The sequence below is a fragment of the Mastomys coucha genome, unplaced genomic scaffold (assembly GCF_008632895.1).
Source record: "Mastomys coucha isolate ucsf_1 unplaced genomic scaffold, UCSF_Mcou_1 pScaffold21, whole genome shotgun sequence".
Classification (NCBI taxonomy): Eukaryota; Metazoa; Chordata; class Mammalia; order Rodentia; family Muridae; genus Mastomys; species Mastomys coucha.
In genome coordinates this window covers 190,862,024-190,880,563 of record NW_022196904.1, presented here as the reverse complement: position 1 = coordinate 190,880,563, position 18,540 = coordinate 190,862,024, and the positions used below count along the sequence as shown (strand labels likewise).

The 18,540-nt window shown below is 38.8% G+C and overlaps 2 protein-coding genes across 4 annotated transcripts in view; one reads left to right on the top strand and one right to left on the bottom strand.

The window, feature by feature from the left end:
- Positions 1-7,870, top strand: part of Pdzd8 (PDZ domain containing 8) — a 60,672-nt gene extending 52,802 nt beyond the window's left edge. The window contains exon 5 of the mRNA XM_031390855.1: positions 3,318-7,870. Coding sequence (XP_031246715.1) covers positions 3,318-5,518 — 2,201 coding nt within the window. The 3' untranslated portion in view covers positions 5,519-7,870. The remainder of the gene's footprint in view (positions 1-3,317) is intronic.
- Positions 7,871-9,023: 1,153 nt separating this feature from the next.
- The window catches only part of Slc18a2 (solute carrier family 18 member A2), a 36,390-nt gene continuing 26,873 nt past the window's right edge, over positions 9,024-18,540 (bottom strand). For all 3 annotated transcript variants that reach the window (XM_031390857.1, XM_031390856.1, XM_031390858.1), the window contains one exon: positions 9,024-11,313. In XM_031390857.1, the coding sequence (XP_031246717.1) occupies positions 11,209-11,313 (105 nt within the window). In that variant the 3' untranslated portion in view covers positions 9,024-11,208. The remainder of the gene's footprint in view (positions 11,314-18,540) is intronic.

The following is an 18,540-nucleotide window of genomic DNA, read 5'->3' as shown; positions in this document are numbered from 1 at the left end:
TATATATATATATATATATGTCCATTACCACAAGACCCTAGATGTGCTAATATTAGCACCTACTTTCATCATTTATAGTACTAGAACAGGAGAGAGACGAATATTCCTTGCCTGAGAGGGAGGATACACCTAACCCTATTCTGAGACTCCATATTATGTGAAATGCCTGTGGTTTGTCAGGATGCTATTATTCAGAATCCAACCCAAATCTCTATGGTAAAGACTGCATACCTTCCTATCAACCGGATTGTTGTAAATAATAAAAATAAAAGTGAGATATCTGCTTGAGCATAGAAGTAACCCAAGCCCTTCTCATACTTCATAGTACCTGGCCTACCCAGTGTAGGCTTTGAACACATAAAACTGGGTAAAATTTACCTTAATCTTTTCAGAAGAGAATCATGTGTTCTTTTACAGCTAAGACAATAAGGTAAAGCAGTTCCCCCCAAAAGGAGTTATCACTCAGTATGTTACTCTGCTTTTGATTCAAGTCCATCTTGACATTAAGATAATGAAAATGATTTAGCTAAGCACCTTGAGTTAAACTAGCATTTTCATGTGGAATTCTCATTAATTGTGGTATACACAGGACCATTCATTCCATAGTCACCTGCAATAATGTTCAAAAGTCATAATGATTCAGAAAAACTGCGGTAAAGTCTAAGAGTTCACTTTATTGTTTGTTTGTTTGTTTGTTTGTTTTATCGAGGCAGGATTTCTCTGTTTAGCCCTAGCTGTTCTGGAACACACTCTGTAGACCATACCATCGGGCAAGAACCTGGATTTCTAACAAGCTCCCCAGGTTCACATCGACACAGAGGAGGACTTAAAGTAAACTTCATCCATTACACACCTCTGTATATGAATATCAAAAGTTTGTCTCTTTCAACCAAAATCATGGTTCAGTATCAATGGTTTTACATTAGTATAATCCTGTTTTGGTCTTTAACTTTAAAATTTTTTTTCTTTTTTTTATTGGATATTTTCTTTGTTTACATTTCAAATGTTTTCCCCTTTAGAAACCCCCTATCTCATTCCCCCTCCCTGTGCCTCTATGAGGGTGCTCCCCCACCCACCTACTCCGTCTTCCTGCACTGGCATTCTCCTACACTGAGTCATCGAACACCCTCAGGCCCAAGGGCAGCTCCTCCTACTGATGTCCAACAAGGCCATCCTCTTCCACATATGTGGCTGGAGCCATGGGTCCCTCTGTGTGTATTCTTTGGTTGGTGGTCCAGTCCCTGGGAGCTCCAGGGGGTCTGGCCAATTAATACTGTTGCTCCCCCCATGGGTCTGCAAACTCCCTCTGCTCCTTCAGTCCCTTCTCCAACCCCTCCATTGGGAACCCTGCACTCTGTCCAAAATATGCCTTTTAACTTCTGTTTTCAGTTATACAAGTAGCAAATAACCTATTACCCAAAATAAATAAAGTTCCAAATCATACATATCTTTACAGAGAAAAAAGCAAAAGTTAACCTTTTCAAGATATCCAGTGTTCATAAACGTACTAACAAGTTTTATTGATTAAAAATTCAGATATTGTACACAAGTTTCAAATCTAATAGAAAAACTTTAATTATTTAATGAGTATGCATGTTTTATTTCTATGAGTGTGCATATACCACATGCATGCAGTGTCTGCAGAAGCCAGAAGAAGTAACCTTTCCTGGGATAGGAGGTACAGAGGATCATGAGCCACCATGTGGATGCTAGGAGTAGAATCCCATCCTCTGAAAGAGAAGCAGTGCTCCTGACTGCTGATGCTGTCTTCTCAGCATCACAGAGAACTCTGTTTCCTAGCGCCCCTCCTCCTATATAAATAAAATATCCCTTGTCCCAGCTCTGGGACACATATTCAAGTCCTGTGATATATTTTTAGTAACTCATTTCTTATAATAAACTTTGCCCAATATTTAAGTATTTCTTAAATAAATTATAGTTGTAGTTCATTTGGATTTGCAAAAGTTTTAGTAATAGGAGATTGGTAGTAGTAGAGAGAAGATTGGCAAAATATATTCAATTTCAATAACAGAGTTAATTTTATTGTTTTCTAAATCTCTGAACATGTTTGAAATATTCTGAAAGAAAAATCCAGATTCCAGCAAATGCTGGTCTGTATAGTGGCCACCTCCAGAGCACCTGAGATAAGGGCAAGTTTCCCAAAGCACAAATAAAAGAGGTGGGGTTGGGGTGAGGCTTTTGCCCACATACTAGAGCTCAGTAGATGATGCTTCATCTGTGCATATGTCATGCTACAGTGCTCCTGGGACATAGTACTCATAGTCAGAAGCAGTAGAAGTTATTAAGCCGCATGAGTCAGTAAGATCCCTATGAAGAAGCTCAGAATTCTACTGATGTTTTGAGCTGAAACTGGAAAATGTGACCATGTGGGCATCAAAGCTGCAAAGGTCTGATGAGAGATAGTTAAAGGTACTTGTGACTGAAGTTAAAGACCAGTGGTCAGGAGGAAGGTCAGAATATCAAAGACCAAAGGAACAGAACTCTGAGTTGAGATTGACACCTGCGGGAACAGGGGAGTCAGCTGTCTCCAGGATTGCATTAAGAAGTAGCAAGTTGATTTATAGTCAGGACAAGACAATATATATTGTAATCAACTTGTAACTTTAAAGCAATTAACCTCTTCTGCATACATGCAGGCAGAAATCTGTATGTTGTATGCATAATAAATAAATATTAAAAAAATCGTTTTATTCTAAAAGCCTCTATAGTTTCTACTGTCTCTACATCTCTCAGATTCTATGTAGAGCTTTTATTCTTGTTTTGAATAGTTTTCCTGTATTCTTTCAGTGAATTTGGACAGCCCCTTCTAGCCACTCAGTACACTCAGATACTTTACATTCTTATAACAGTTGATCGTTTATGGCTAATAAACAGGATCTGTGAAAGGGTCTGACATTGGTTTCTAAATTTAAATTATTTGCTTGCCAGCCCTGGGCTTACTTGAGAATTTCCTTCAGTAAAATGTGAGCTTTCCATCATTCAGAGTATATTTTATCCATTAGTAAACCTGTTTAAAATAGGTCTCACTCTGCTCACTTCCACAGTTTAGCTGGACACGAGGTTGTATATGTCAAGAGGGAATAGGAAGCCATTAGAAATTAAAAGCTGCTTAAGGTTTTGTATCACATAGATAACAGTATTTCCAGAGTACTATGTGCTGATTAATTTGAGATTTAAATAAGTATTTTTCGAGGCTTCCTACTGCTCTTCTTTTTATTAAATAATCATGAAGTGATAACAGTAGCCGAGTTTTATTGCTTTAGTTTACATGCTTCCCCTTCTGAATCTTAAACCAGGTGTGAAGATCACATCGACACTACAAGTGTTAAAGCTCATCAAGCAGGCTGGTGACCGAGTGCTGGTGTACTACCAGAGACCTGTTGGGCAGAGTAACCAAGGGACGATGCTGCAAGACAGTCTGGGCCACTTGGAAGAAAACTTTCTGTCAAGTTCCTGCCAGCCAGGGTTTGAAGAGGAAGCTGCTGGGTTGCCAGTGGATAGTGAAAATAGAGACCTAGATTCTGAATTTGAAGACTTGGCAAGTGATGTCAGAGTACAAACAGAATTGAAAGAAGAGACACAGCCGTTGAGTCACAGTCCCAAACGTACTCCAACAACACTTTCTATTAAACCCCTTGGCGCTATATCCCCAGTTTTAAATCGTAAATTAATTTCAGGAATCCACCCACCATCACAAAAAATTCCATCCAAAGAAGGAAATAAACCATCAACTCTAAAAACTTCAGAGGCCACAGAAGCAGCACAAGTGTCCAAACCCCAAGGACCCACTTTCAAACCTCCTGTGCCCCCGCGACCACAGGGGAGAGTGCCTCTGCCTCCCACTGACACCTCAGCTCAGCCAGACCCGGAAGCCCCAGAAAAGCCAGACAAGGTGCTGCTCCCTCCTCCTCCTGCAGATAAACCTGCTGAGAAGCAAGTGAAGAGTGTGGATCAAGGAGAAGACATAGCAGCAGGTAAGCAGTCTTCAGCAAAGCAGGACGTAGTGAAAGATCTTCCTTCAGAAAGTTCTGCTCCTACTAAAGACTCTTCAGATGACCATCAGATGTGGGAATCATCAGAGGTTCTATATCGTAATAAGGTAGGAAAGTGGTCAAGAACCAGAGCATCCTGTATGTTTGACATAGAAGCCTGCCACAGGTACCTGAACATTGCACTGTGGTGCAGGGATCCTTTCAAGTTAGGAGGTCTCATCTGTTTGGGGCATGTTAGTTTAAAACTTGAGGAAGTGGCTTTAGGTTGCCTAGCTACATCAAATATGGAATACCTTTCAAAGTTCAGACTGGAACCCCCTACACCTAAGGCCATGGTCACTAGGACTGCACTACGAAATCTGAGTATGCAAAAGGGCTTCAGTGACAAATTTTGTTTTGGTGACATTACTATTCATTTCAAATATTTGAAGGAAGGAGAGCCAGACCACCACGTAGTTCCTAATGTAGAGAAAGAAAAAGAACTCCATTTGGTTGAGGAAGTTTCTACACTCCCTAAAGAGGAGCATTTTGTGGGGCAGATGAATCTGTCAGAAAATAAACATAGTTTCCAAGATACTCAGTTCCAAAACCCAACTTGGTGTGATTACTGTAAGAAAAAAGTTTGGACAAAAGCTGCTTCCCAGTGTATGTTCTGTGCTTATGTTTGTCATAAAAAATGTCAGGAAAAGTGTCTAGCTGAGACACCTCTTTGTGGAGCAACTGAGAGGCGAATAGACCGGACCCTGAAAAACCTCAGGCTGGAAGGACAGGACCCACTCTTGGGTCTTCCTCCTCGTGTTGAGGTGGAAGCTAACAAGTCAGTCAATAAAACAACAGGGTTGACAAGGCACATCATTAATACTAGCTCTCGTTTACTAAATTTGCGTCAAGTCTCTAAAACTCGCCTTTCTGAACCAGGAACAGATCTCGTAGAACCTTCACCAAAACACACACCCAATACGTCTGACAATGAAGGCAGTGACACAGAGGTCTGTGGTCCAAACAGTCCTTCCAAACGAGGAAACACTGCAGGAATAAAGTTAATGAGAAAGGAAGGAGGGCTGGATGACAGTGTTTTCATTGCAGTTAAAGAAATTGGTCGTGATCTGTACAGAGGCTTGCCGACAGAAGAGAGGATCCAGAAGCTAGAGTTCATGTTGGATAAACTACAGAATGAAATTGATCAGGAGCTGGAACACAATAATTCCCTTGTTAGAGAAGAAAAAGAAACAAATGATACAAGGAAAAAATCAGTTCTTTCTGCTGCTTTGGTTAAATCAGGAGAAAGACTTCAAGCTCTGACACTTCTGATGATCCACTACAGAGCAGGCATTGATGATATTGAAACCTTAGAAAACCTGTCTTTAGACCAGCACTCGAAAAAGATGAACAAGTACGCAGATGATACAGAAGAAGACCTCGATAGTGAGATAAGCCAGTTGATAGACTCTCAGCCATTCAGCAACATTTCCGATGACTTGTTCGGCCCATCTGAGTCGGTGTAACTAACAAGCTATTTCAACTTTCACATGGATGGGGACAAGATGTATTTGAAGTGCCACGGGTACAGCCACATTCGGTTCTCTCATGGTGCACTTTGGCCTGCTTCTATAGTTAACTTGCTTGTATGAGAAAGAAAAGGTAGTTTTTTCCAGCAGAAACATGACCAGCTCATCAAATTGGTTGATTCAGGTTGTGCTTATAGCTATGGCTTTTTTGAATTTATACTGGGAATTGGGTTTTATTAATTTATTTTTAACCTTTTCTAATTATGTAAGCCAACTTTGTGTTTGTGTATGTGTGATATCTTACTGTCATTCTTTCTTTCCTCCTGGTTTTTTAATTAGTGTTAAATAAGATCCTGTCCAGATTCCTAAAATATTTTCTTTCATTTTCATCACGGTTATGACAGCAAATTTGTTGCATGCTTAAATTGACAACAATAATCATTGAGGGAACAGGTTTGAGTCTTATTCCTTCTATATTTTGTGGTTTGTCAGCTGTACTTCCTTGATGTTTTTGTTATATGGGACTTAGAGAATTTTTGTTTTATTTTGCTTTTGTTGTTGTTGCCAAATGTAAATGAAAGCAGACCCTACAGCTTTAATCTGTTATGCTTATATAGTTTAATTTTATATATATATATATATATTGCTTGTTTCTTATGCTTCTGCGATATTTTTAAAGCTTTTATGCAGTTGACGTATAGTAAAATTACAGTGATTAACTAGAAGAGGTTGCATTGAATAGAGAATAAATGCAATGTCCTGTTGGTCAAGAATTTTGTAGAGAGGATAGCAAGATTTCATTACTGAAGAACAGTAACCAGTAGGATTTTGAAATATCTTTCAAATGTTGATGCTTTCCTTTTAAGTGGAATTTATGGACACTCATGATGACTTTTCATCTTTGGTTCTCCCATAGGAAATAAAAGCATGTGCAAGGACATTTAAAATCTCGCAGGACTTAATTCTGAAAATGACTGATTTGATAACTGGCTTTGTTTGTATGATGTGGAGAGCAATTATACAGACTATGTTTACTACATCATCTGGTGTCTTGTGGCCTTAAAGGAATGTCGGTCATTCTGAATACTTTAGTAGTTCAGACCATCTTCATTCACTGTAAAGAAAACTAAAAATAGACAGTATGCATAGCTTGCTAAAAATGAAGGCCTGGTATGGTATTGGGCCCATCTAGTGGATGCTGGTAATGAACAACTGAGAGAAATATATGAGCTTGACCCCTATTGATGTATATCTTAAAAGTCTAAGCTTGTTATACCTATAGAATAGAAAAGTGTTTCCCCCCCTTTACAGGTAACTACTACAATAACACATAAACCAATTAAACTTAAAAATATATGGAATAGCTCTTTGGCTGCAGAAAAATGCATAGTATAATAGTAAAAAGACTTGCCCAGTCTGTAGCCCAAACTCCCAACAGGAGTTTCAGGTCAAGCTCTTTAGTGAACTGTACAGCCACAGTCAGGTTACAAAGGGTTCTGCAGCTTCCCAGCTCCAAAGGTCCTTACGCTTCCTCGCAGGGCTGTTGTGAGGAGGACAGGAGCATAACTGCAAAGGCCCTTTGAACAGTAAACGCTGTAAAAATAAGAGGTTTTACTTACATGAGAAAACACTGCTGAGTATAGAAAAGTTATTCCAGTTGTAAACTCAATAGCTAACTCTCACTCACATTAAGTGAAATATTGGAGCACAGACCTAGCCTTTGTCAGGTTTATAGCAAGGCTACATCTGTGTAACCCCAGCCCCACTCTGTTACTGTTTATTTAAGCATGCTCACAATTTAAAAGAACACCAAAATAGAAGGACTTTCCAAACGAATCCCAGAAGCTAAAGTGTTCCACATCTTATGCTTGAAACAATCTGCCCAATGTATAGCCATGCTTCATCTTGTAAACAATAACCTGCCATTGCTACCCTGAAGGTGGTGTGGCTGTAAGTGGCTGGTGTGTTGATGGATCAAAGGATGTAAGTTTTAGTGGTGCCCAAGCATGCTTCTGCACTGATGCATTTGAAAGAGCTGTAGAAATACTGCAAAGCTCTAGTTCTGAGAATCTACTCATGCTTTAAAGTATTTATCTCTGTAGAACCACAGTCACGGAAAGCTCAACAGTGCTGCTAATTATGTTTGTGAAATATCCCTTTAATGTAGTGCAATATTTTACTATTGGGAGAGACAGTAGAGGCATCAGGTCGGGAACTCCAAATACCCTCAAGCATAGTAAGGTATAAGGCTTCAATTTAAGAGCTTGTGTTATATTACATTACTCATGTAATCTTGCTGCCATGCTATGTTATCAATAGCTAAAATAATAATAAAGACTACCACGAAAACTAAGAATATCTCCATTTGATGACATCTAAAAATAGGTGATTGGCTCTTCTCTGGCATTATTACCTGGTATAATTTGGCCATGCAGACAAGCTAACAATCCACTTTTACTAAACAAATATGTAAAAGCATTCAAATTTTTACTGTTGCTTCTTTACCTTTTGAAACAGATATGTGAATTTTCTTCTAATGCTGTGTAGTAATAAATAGATTATTATTCATAGTGAGACCTGTCTTCAGAAAAGAAGAAATATTAAACTATTTGAAGTGTACTCTCTTCATTGTTATTAAGTTGAATGACTAGGTTAGGCAAAATGAATAACATTTTAGTATTATTTTATAATCATAATATGCTATATTTCTTTTTTATTTATTGTTGCTTTTTTGAGACAGTCTCTCTGGCTTCGAACTCAATAGAGACCTGCCTGCTTCTCTTCTGGAGTGCTGGGATTAAAGGCATGTACCACCATGCCAAGCTATACTGTATTTCTTAGCATCAGACTTCATTCAATAATACTAGAACGTACTGTGTAGATACTTTCTCATTCTAAGAACAGCCTAAAACTTTGAGAGTAAAGTCTACCTTAAAAAAAAAAAACTATAAAGATATTTTAAACATATTTGGTTCTAGTAAGTAAGACAGTAGAGTTTAAATGTTTAAGTCCCCCTAGAGTTTTGAAATTGCTTCAGTTTTCAAAAAATGGTATTACTTTAATTTTTAAATAGAAGTGACAGCTTTCATTACCCTCCCCTCAAAAAGCAAACAAGGGTGGAAAAGGGGATTGCCTTCACCCTTTTTGATCCCTTCATGTTCTTTATGGTCTGAGTAAACCAGGTAGGTCTCTCTAATCCTGGAAACTACCATGTGTATCACATTCAAAATGATCCTTATTTCTAGGTCTTTCAGAGCCTGTTCTGTCATGTGGCTAGGTATTACCATTGTCTCCATCAGACAATTACCTGTTCACAGCAATTAGAACAATTCGTTTGAGTTAAAAGTCCAGGGCAACTCACTGTTTTTCCACACTGATAGGGTATATTTCATTTTAAGGAAGCAGTGGGAAGCCAATGAGGATGGTTTACCCTAGCCTGAGTGACTTGCCTGATGCCTGCAAACACAGAGAATGCTTTTTAATTAAATACCTACAGCCAAAACAGTGTCTTTGTATTTTATTGCAGTAACAATGTTGATGAAATGGTTTATAAAAGAATACAGGCAGGCACAGCACAATGTTCAAGAAGGTTTATTAAGTAATCTAACTAAAGTGCAACCAGCACAGATACACTTAGCAGTCAAAAGGAAGTTGAGTATTCATTACTACCTCACTAAGATTTTTGTGTCTGAATTACCAAGTACAAACAAAAGCCACCTCTACTTTAAAAATAAAAAATGTTCAGAGAGCTGTAAGTTCTTTGTTCTGGAACATGCAGTCTTTTTTTAAACACTATTTTCAGTCTTGTGTACCCAGGAGATTAGTAATATAAATGCCTTTCCTTTCCCCTCACAAACAACCTATCCTTTCCTTTCCAAATAGTTCTGCAATTTGTCTTTCATCTTTTCTCTGGAGAGCAGTAACAGGTATGCCTTTGCTGGTCATTTTTTTCTGAAGCTGAAGCCTCAAAAGCAGAAATGAAAGGAATCAGTTATTATATATGGTATATGTATAAGGACAACTACAAGGCCTCTCATCACATCCAAGGCATTGTGGAGAAGGTTAAGCCCTGCCCTTTTAGCCATGTAAAAGCAGCCATCTTTCAGAGTTGCAGACCCATGACTGTCTAATGGTTTGGTGAGTAGGAACCCAATTGCTCCCCAAGCACACCAGACTTCAGATCACACAGAAGGTCCCACAGAAAGCTTCATAAAACAAAAGAAGTATTTGCCACTTTTCTGAAGAATGTGTAATAGCCAATAAGATTTGAGGGGTTGTCATTCTAAAGTTCTCTTAATGTCCAAGGTCACACAAACAATTCAGCTTAACAAAACTGACAGTTTTTTTTCTTTTTTTAATGATTACAGAACTGCAGAATTGATACTATTTGAGACATATTCTATACTGTGTTTGCATTCCGGAAGATTGTAATCTCATACAAAGCAATTATAGTGTTCACTAACAGTATTAGCTGGCACACTGAAAAGATATATCAGTGTTGTCATGCTTAGAAAAATTATTCTACCCAGCACACAAGATGATACAGTAACATACACGTTTGTAGATTTTTTTTTTTTCTTGCTTCAGAAAGGGAAGGTGTCCTGACCACTCTATTATCTTTCTTAACATGATCATGTTAGATGTGAACAATTTCATTCCTTCATCTTTGCTTGAAATTCATTTCTACATTAATATAAACAACTTTTAGGAGTCTTAAAAAATAACAGCAACTCAAAATTAACATCTCTAGAAAAACACTTGGATGACCTGCAAGCAGGTGAGAGATACGATAGTCTGATTTTTCACATTATAGCAGCTTGATAGCCTTGTTATCTGTTCCAGAACATGAACTGGATTTGATAAACCATAACATATTTAACCTTGACTGCTTAAAGTGCATAGTTTTATTTTCACCCAATAAGGCCATCAAGTATATATAAAAGAAAGCAGCATTTGGTTCTTTCCTCTGCTTTCAGAACATTCACTTTTTACCCCTTGTTGGCTTTAATGACTGCTGCCAATGATATGACACAGAAAACCATTTACAACCATCCCTTTCCAGGTGGGTTGTTATAACAGGAAACTAATGCCAACGAAGGTTTATGAATAAGTCTGAAAGATGGCTGTAGAGTTTCTTGTCCTTTGCACATAAGATGACTAGCTTTTAACTCATAAATACATTGGTATTAGTTTCAAGTTAAATAACAACACATTCAGTGTTGGTATATAATGTGCTGTCTTACATGATTTTGTTTCTCAGACTGCTAGTTTTTTGTTGGAGAGTCTCAGATAATGTATGCTTTAAACACTCATTACCAGTATTCAGAAAAAAAATATAAGATTTTTTTGTCCAAGTGTTAATGAATGTAAGTTAAAAAATTATATTTAATTTGGATTCAAATATTTATACATTTACAGTATACCTATTTCGTCAAAATATATTGTATAATATTAATAAAATCAAATACATAAAATAAAGTTTTCAACACTATTTATACAAACCCCTAGAAAAGCTGCTTTTTCTTTATAAGGCTGTTGGCAGTCAATCATAACCATGGAAAAGAAAGTATCACTTTGGTTGTTTTACTCTTTGCCAGCAAAAGATGGTGTGACTAAGACAGCTCTGCATGAGTCATCTCACTGGAAACACTTCTACACAGTTAAACATTTGGCAATGTTAGAGGGGCTCAGTCACTTTCAGATTCTTCATCATCACCGATGGGATATGACTGGACATTATTCTGAGTGTACATCTTTGTTTTAATGGGGCAGTTGTGGTCCATGAGGATAGCCTGAAAGCAAAATGCAAGTACATTAACTTCTTGTTTCATAAAGATAAGGTGGTTTTAACCTACTGTTAAGGATTACTATTCTGAGAGCTGTATAATCTACTAAACAGTTATTTGAAGCAATCACTACGTCTTGACCTTGAAGGTCTGTTATTCTCCACGCAGTGGAAAGTTTCAGGTAATAAGTAAAATATCTAGGATGTTTTCATTGTACCTGTTGGCAATAGAAATTGAGTTTTGTGATTCAAAGGTAGGTTAGGTTTTAGAAAAGTTAAACAGAATTTTGTATGGGGTAGAGCTGTGGACCTCATTACACCCAACTTCCATTTTAAAGACTGCCATAACAGGAAACTTCATGAAGATGTCTGAAGAGAGCTCTTGTTGGAAGTATAGGGACGTCTGAACTGGAATCCACTCCATTAGTTCCATGGACCTTGCTCTGGTGATAGCCGTCTACACAGCCTGTCTTACAGTATGTTAAGACCACATTCTGCCCCTTAGTTTTTTAGGTCAAACATCCCAGAGCTTTGTTCACAAATGTGATGTTCAGACATCTCCCTTTAGATTCTACTTTATAGCACAAGTGTACACATAAAGTTCCTCTGCCCTATTATATTTCTGAAAATTAAACCAAAACTAAGTGTAACTGCAAAAGGAAAAATCAGAAATGGTGCTTTCTCAGAGCATCCTTAACAAGAAGTACTTGTAGTCATTCCTGCTGACAGTGCCTAACCAGCCAATCATCAGATAATACAGCTGACAACCTGTCAAAAACATGGCTACAAGTAGACTAAAGCTTTAGCTTTCACAATGAATCTAGATGGGAAGTTGACAGAATGGGTAGAGGCTTAAAGAACTTGATCAAGGAGAGCTGGGGACCTGGGTCCATGGTTAAGAACTTTGGCTCCTCTTCCAATGGACGGAGGTTCAATTCCCAGTATCGACATAGCAGCTTATGACTGTGTAACTCCAGTTCTAAGGAACCTGACTAACAGACGTGTAGGGAAATAAAAATTTAAAAAGAAAAAACTTGACCAAGGGATATATACCCTGGTCGTCAAAATCTGCAGATTGATAAGTCCTTAATGTAGAATAGTCTATTTGCATAGGACATATATCCATGTATATGTCAAATCAGCTTTAGATCACGTACAATACTGAATATAATGGAAATGTGCAGTGTAGCTAAGGGGTGATAAAGAACTGTACAAATTAGTTTTTGGTTTGGATTCATATTGGTCTAGTCTACAGAGCCAGAACTGGTGAGTACATAGAGCAACAGAGTGCATCATATTCAGGAAGAAATTCAGGCAGCCTCAGGACAGACTGTACTTTTTGCACATCCCAGAGCAGCTAGAGAAGTGCAGTGGGAGACATGTGCAAGCCAAATGAATCAGGTATGTCTGGGCAATTTTCCTCTTTCATAAGAAACCATTCCCAGCAAGTTTTTTATTTCTGTGCAGTCTGCAAATATTGAATGGATTAAAATGTTCTGATACTGCCCATGGCAGTCTGTCTTTATGTCTGCTAGCTATTCTCAGCTCTTGTCCTCCAGATGTGATAAGACTCACTCAGTGTCCAACCCTTTTATCATTTCTCAAGAGATTCTCAAATAATGTGCTGTGTGACACAAGATAAGGACTGTGACCCAAGTCAGGCTGTTGTTTCAATCTGCCAGCTTCAAACTCCCTTTCCAATTATGCTGCTTATGAGTGAATTGATAGTTATACTTAAAGGATTTGATTATTAAAATAGTTGAGGCAACAGATTATACATTTGAACCATTCCCCCTGTGTTATACAAAGATTTAGCCATTGGTAGAGAAAGGTAATCTCCCCAGATTAGTGATTCTTGAGGAAACGTGCCCAGAGAACACTGGGGAGATGGACTATGGGTAGAGTAGAGCAGGTTAAAAATGAAATCCCAGGTTCCTACCTTCACAGCAACAACTTCCAGAAACACTGCCTTAGATACATTATGTAAGACTATAGCAGCCATCAACTGACATGGATTGCTTGGGCACATATATAATCTTATCCTGAAGGTCCTATACCAGCAAGTTTTAATTCCAAAGGTATGGTCATGTCCCCCAGGGCCACAGGTGGAAGACTCAGTTGAGATTAAGGGTGAGCAGAAGTCTGCAGATGAAATGAGAGCTTAGATGAACCCTGAAAGATGGGAGGGTTTGAAGAAGACAGGCTTGAATAAGGAAATCATAGATCATGGAGAGCAGTAGGTAAAACACTAGACCAACAGAGCTACCAGAGTTCATGTTAGGAGGCAATGGAGACAGCAGCTGGAAAGCACCACCAAAGCCAGGAGCAGGCATGACCCTTGACCTGTTCTTGGCCCACAGGCAGCACGGCCATTTGAGGAGTGGTCATTGCCTCATTCATAACCACCTTCATCTCTCCATTCTTCCACCGTTACACTTCTATAGCTAATCTTAACTACTGGGCTGCACATAGAATGTGGACTAGACAAAAACTGAGAGTTGTTAGATGTGATAGTGTGCACCTTTCATTTTAGCACTCTGGATGGAGAGGCAGATACATCTCAAGAGTTTGAGGCCAGCGATCTACACAGAGTGAGACTCTGTCTTTAAAAGCTACACGGGGATTGGGGAGATAGCATAATGGGTAAAGAAAATGTTTGCCTTGCAGGCATCTCCCAATAGCTTTACTGGGTGGTAGTTTTACTTAAAAAAAGGTTATAAATGGTTAAGTCAGATGGTGTGCCTTGAAAAGAGAGGCACACAGCACTGAGCAGGTAAGGGAAGTGCAGGGAAGAAAAGTACCCAGTGGCCCATGAAGCAGTCAGGGAATTTATGCTAGCACTCTACATATGGCTATACAGCAGAACTGGAAAGAGGAGCAACTGGCACCAAAGTCAAAGCCAGTTCCCTGCTAAATACCTAGCTCCTATCACCATACACAGAACAAAGCTGGGGTCTCCAGGGTAAGTAAAAACACCAGATCAAATGACATTGAAAAGTAAAAAAAAAAAAAATCAGTACTGGGTTAGTGAGACAGTAAATGCACATAGAGAGTAGGCTCAACAATCTCAGATGTGAGAAGACGTGCATCCTAGTAGAAAAGCTCTGTTCTTTTTAACATAACTAGAAAAAGAAAAACAACAAAAACAGTAATCCACTATATAAATACCCAGAAAAGGGACAGGTGTCTACAAGTAGATTATAATGTACACCTCATGTATATTATCTTTCACTGGCTACTCCATCTTTACCCAGCCCATGGCACCAAAGAATAAGATCCTTTTAATGTATTTTATGTGTGATGAAGTGGTATACATGCATGTGTGGATGTGTGTGTGTGTGTGTGTGTGTGTGTGTGTGTGTGTGTGTGTGTGTGTGTGTGTGTATGTGTACAGGCCAGAGGCTGACCAATACTTTATATATTGAGGAAGAGTCTCACTTGAACCCAGAGCTTGCCAATTTGGCTAGTATAGCCAGCCAGCTTGCTCCAGGAATCCTCTGTCTCTCCCTTCCTTGCTGAGATTATAGGTGGACCCCAACACCTGCTTGACATTTACATGGGTGCTGGAAATCTGAACATGGATCCTCTTGTGGCAAGTACTTTGTTCTATTGACCTATCTCATCACTGAACTGGGATCTAAGCTAGAAGGACTTTATATAGCCATACAGGAGTCTGCTAATCACAGATCACCTCCTTTCCTGCCTTGGCAACAGAAACTTAAAGAATAAGACCAAAAGGCATGCCCTAGCTTAAAAACAATATATTATTTAAACCTTTAAAAAGCAAAACCTATCTTAGAATTCTTCTGTTTTCACCTGGTTGTTTTGAGAGGCCAGGGTGCTGTGTCATTGTCTTAGGGAGCATTGTCCCTCAAGTGGCAGCATTGATATACCTTACACTAAGAATGTTTTCTTTGCCTTTATCAGTAACATTATTTTAAAAAGAAATTTGACTGGAAGAAAAGCTGTAGTGCTCACAAGCAGTTCACAGCTAGCTGTGAGTTACAATCCAGAAGACACCATTGCATAGGTCACCAGCAGTTCATACCAGCTGTGACTCATACTCCAGAAAATGTAGGCCACTCTCCTTCACACACCAGCAGGGTGAGGTCCCTGTCACCAGGAATGACTTAATGAAAGAATTCTTTGCTGCCCCTCATGCCTCCTACATATGATGGCTGATAAAAGTTCCATTTCAGCACTTGGCATGTTCTGGAGTTTCTCATGTGTGTGCTGATTCTTCCTATGGCACACATCCTCCCACATGTACCTTTATCATTAGAGGCTATCAGCTTCCACCCACATCTCTGCTCTGCTTGCACAATAAACAGGTATCAGCTGCTGGATGCCACTTCGGATATTACCACTATGCCAGTTAAATGGCATTTCTCCAATTATGGGCATCAATTATAGGCAGAGAAATGCACATCTCAAGATTTACTAATTTATCTCAGCAGGCCCTGTTTAAGGATTGTGACATTTTATAGTGAAGTGACTTTTGGAAACCTGTCATTCTTTGCCTTCCAGGGTTGTTTCCTCCACTTCATTATTTCATTTATTTGTTTTAATTTTGTTTTTAATGAACTAAAGTAGTGGCGTACATGGGAAGAAAGACTAGTTTTCTCCCATCATTTTTCAAAAACACTATGGCAGCTGACAACTTCCCATCTCCTCAGCTAGTCGTCTGACCTCTTACATTTCCGCTACTACCTGATGCTGCCACCCAGCAGATAGATAACACAACAGCCACTAACATCTGCTGTCTTGGTGAGCAATGCCCACCTAGCATAGTCTTGTTAGCAAAAGGAATCTTACGGTGGGACTCATGGCTCTAGCTGCATATGTAGCAGAGTATGGCCTAGTCTGTCATCAATGGGAGGAGAGGCCCTTGGTCCTGTGAAGGCTCTATGCCCCCGTGTAGGGTAATGCCAGGGCCAGGAAGCCGGGAAAGGGTGGGTTGGTGAATGGGGGAGCGGGGAAGGAATAGGGTTTTGTTTTTTGTTTTTTGTTTTTTTTTTTCCAGAGGGAAACCAGGAAAGGTTATAACACTTGAAATGTAAATAAAGAAAATATCTAATAAAGATAGATAGATGCATAGATAGATGATAAACAGAATTGGCTCACATGAACATTCACATTCACTTATCTCCTGATGGGAATCTTGCAGGCTGGAAACCCATTGATAATCAGAGCTCAAGGAACTATGCATCCAGCTTAAAGAAAGGATGCTCTGTTGGCAGATTTGAAGATTACAAGTGTTTCTATGATATATTATAGGTGAAAATGCTAAAGAGGTACCAAAAGACCAGATGTAGATACTGGTTTTTATAGTATATATTTGTAGAGTAAACAAACGAAACCCACTTAAGCTTTAAAAAAAAAAAAATGGTGCTCCTGGATGGGCAGAATAGTCCAGTATTTTAGATAAAGCAGGAAGGATGTGTGTGTGATTCATTTACTTGATTACTGCTTGGACTCTCAACTCTCACAATATTGTGAAGTTTTATCATTTCCCAATGCAAAGGAGAAAACTGAGAATTGCATAGCCCTCTGTGGGAAGACAATGTAGCTGCCCTCAGGCCCATGCCAGCCCTTCACCATCCCTAAGAGTTTATAATGGTCTCCTGGGTGACAGAAACATTTACGGCTAATTCAATTTCTTTGGTCAAAAAGGTTTGAGAATAAGCTTCATTCAGCCTTAATCAAATTATCGATAATATGGCCACAGAAGAACTACTTTCCAGTGCTGTGCTGAAAGTCTTCTATCCACCTCTGAAGGATATGGGCTCAGGACAGCTAAATAGTAGTGCAGCAGTGATGCACACAAGCAGGTTGAAGCAGGAAGTCAGAGAAGGAAGGGGAGGTCCTTCCACCCAAGGACCTCCAAGGCATCTGTCTCCTTTCCTAGGAGCCCAGCCATGAGAAACCATGAAGTCTCAAGTCATTATCTTGTATAGTTCAGGGCACAAAGTCATTGGCCAGAGATCAATGTGTTCCTAAATTACAGTAAATGGATAGGTGAATGTAAAATGCCTCAGACAAACATAGTTACACAATCTAAATTTTGGTTCTGTCTTTAAATTCACTTTAGGGGAAAACCATCAAACAGTAGTTCAAGAAATGATAAAGTATTAAGACCTGTTCAATGTCAGAAAGCACCATGGTGCTGGTCTTGTGCCACAAGCCTGTAATGCCAACTGCTTCTGAAGCTGAAGGAGGAAAATCCTAACTTCAAGGCCTGTCTGGTCTCTTACAGAGTAAATTCAAGGTCAACCTGAGCAACTTAATGAGAACTTGTTTCAAAATAAAACATTTTAAAGGTAAAAAGAGGGCTAGAAATGAAACCCAGTGGTAGAGTGCTTTGCTTGGTGCACACAATCCACATTATCAGAAGAGGGAAAACCCTGCAGAAATTATTTCTGATCTACTCCAAAAGAATATAACAAAGAAGTTCTTAGATCTGTCCTGAACACAAAACTACCATGTCCCATGGGCTCCCCTTCATCCTTGGTCCAGACTGTCTCCTTTCAATTGAACAATATCAGCATCTGATCTTTTAGTCTGGGGCACCGCTACCAGGACAGACTATAAGCAGCAGCAGTGAGCTCTTTTGTTGAGTAAGGTAAACACTTTAGAAAGAGCACAAGACTCATACAGCTCTCACTTCAAATTTAGAGCCAATAATTTGGACTTGTTCAAAAATGAAACCCTTTATTCTTTATAGTTTGCCTATGGCTGTGCTTCTAGTCGTGAAAATAAATAGTTCTGTTTGCTCACATGTATTCCCCAGGGTATAAATATGATCTTTCATAAAAACCCTTAATAAAATATTTCCAGAATCTTATGTCTGTAGGACCAAGACAACAGCTATCACTGAATGATGTGAGGCTAGAAGTAACTGCCACCATATCCTGGGAGTCAGGACAACTTTCCAGAACAATAGACAATTAGATTGAATTATTCCAGGGTTCTCTTTGATTAGGAAGATTTATACAATCTATGTACAAGAATAATTTTATTAAAATTTATGAACATGAGACTTGAAAGAAATGGCTGTGTAAGTAACAATAATAAAAGAATTTACTGTCTTGTGTTAATAACTAAAAAGGAAATATTGCTGCTTCTGTTTGGAGGTTTCTATTGAAGAACAGAAATTATTACTATTATTATTTATTTATTTATTTATTTATTTTGGTTTTTCAAGACAGGGTTTCTCTGTGTAGCCTTGGCTGTC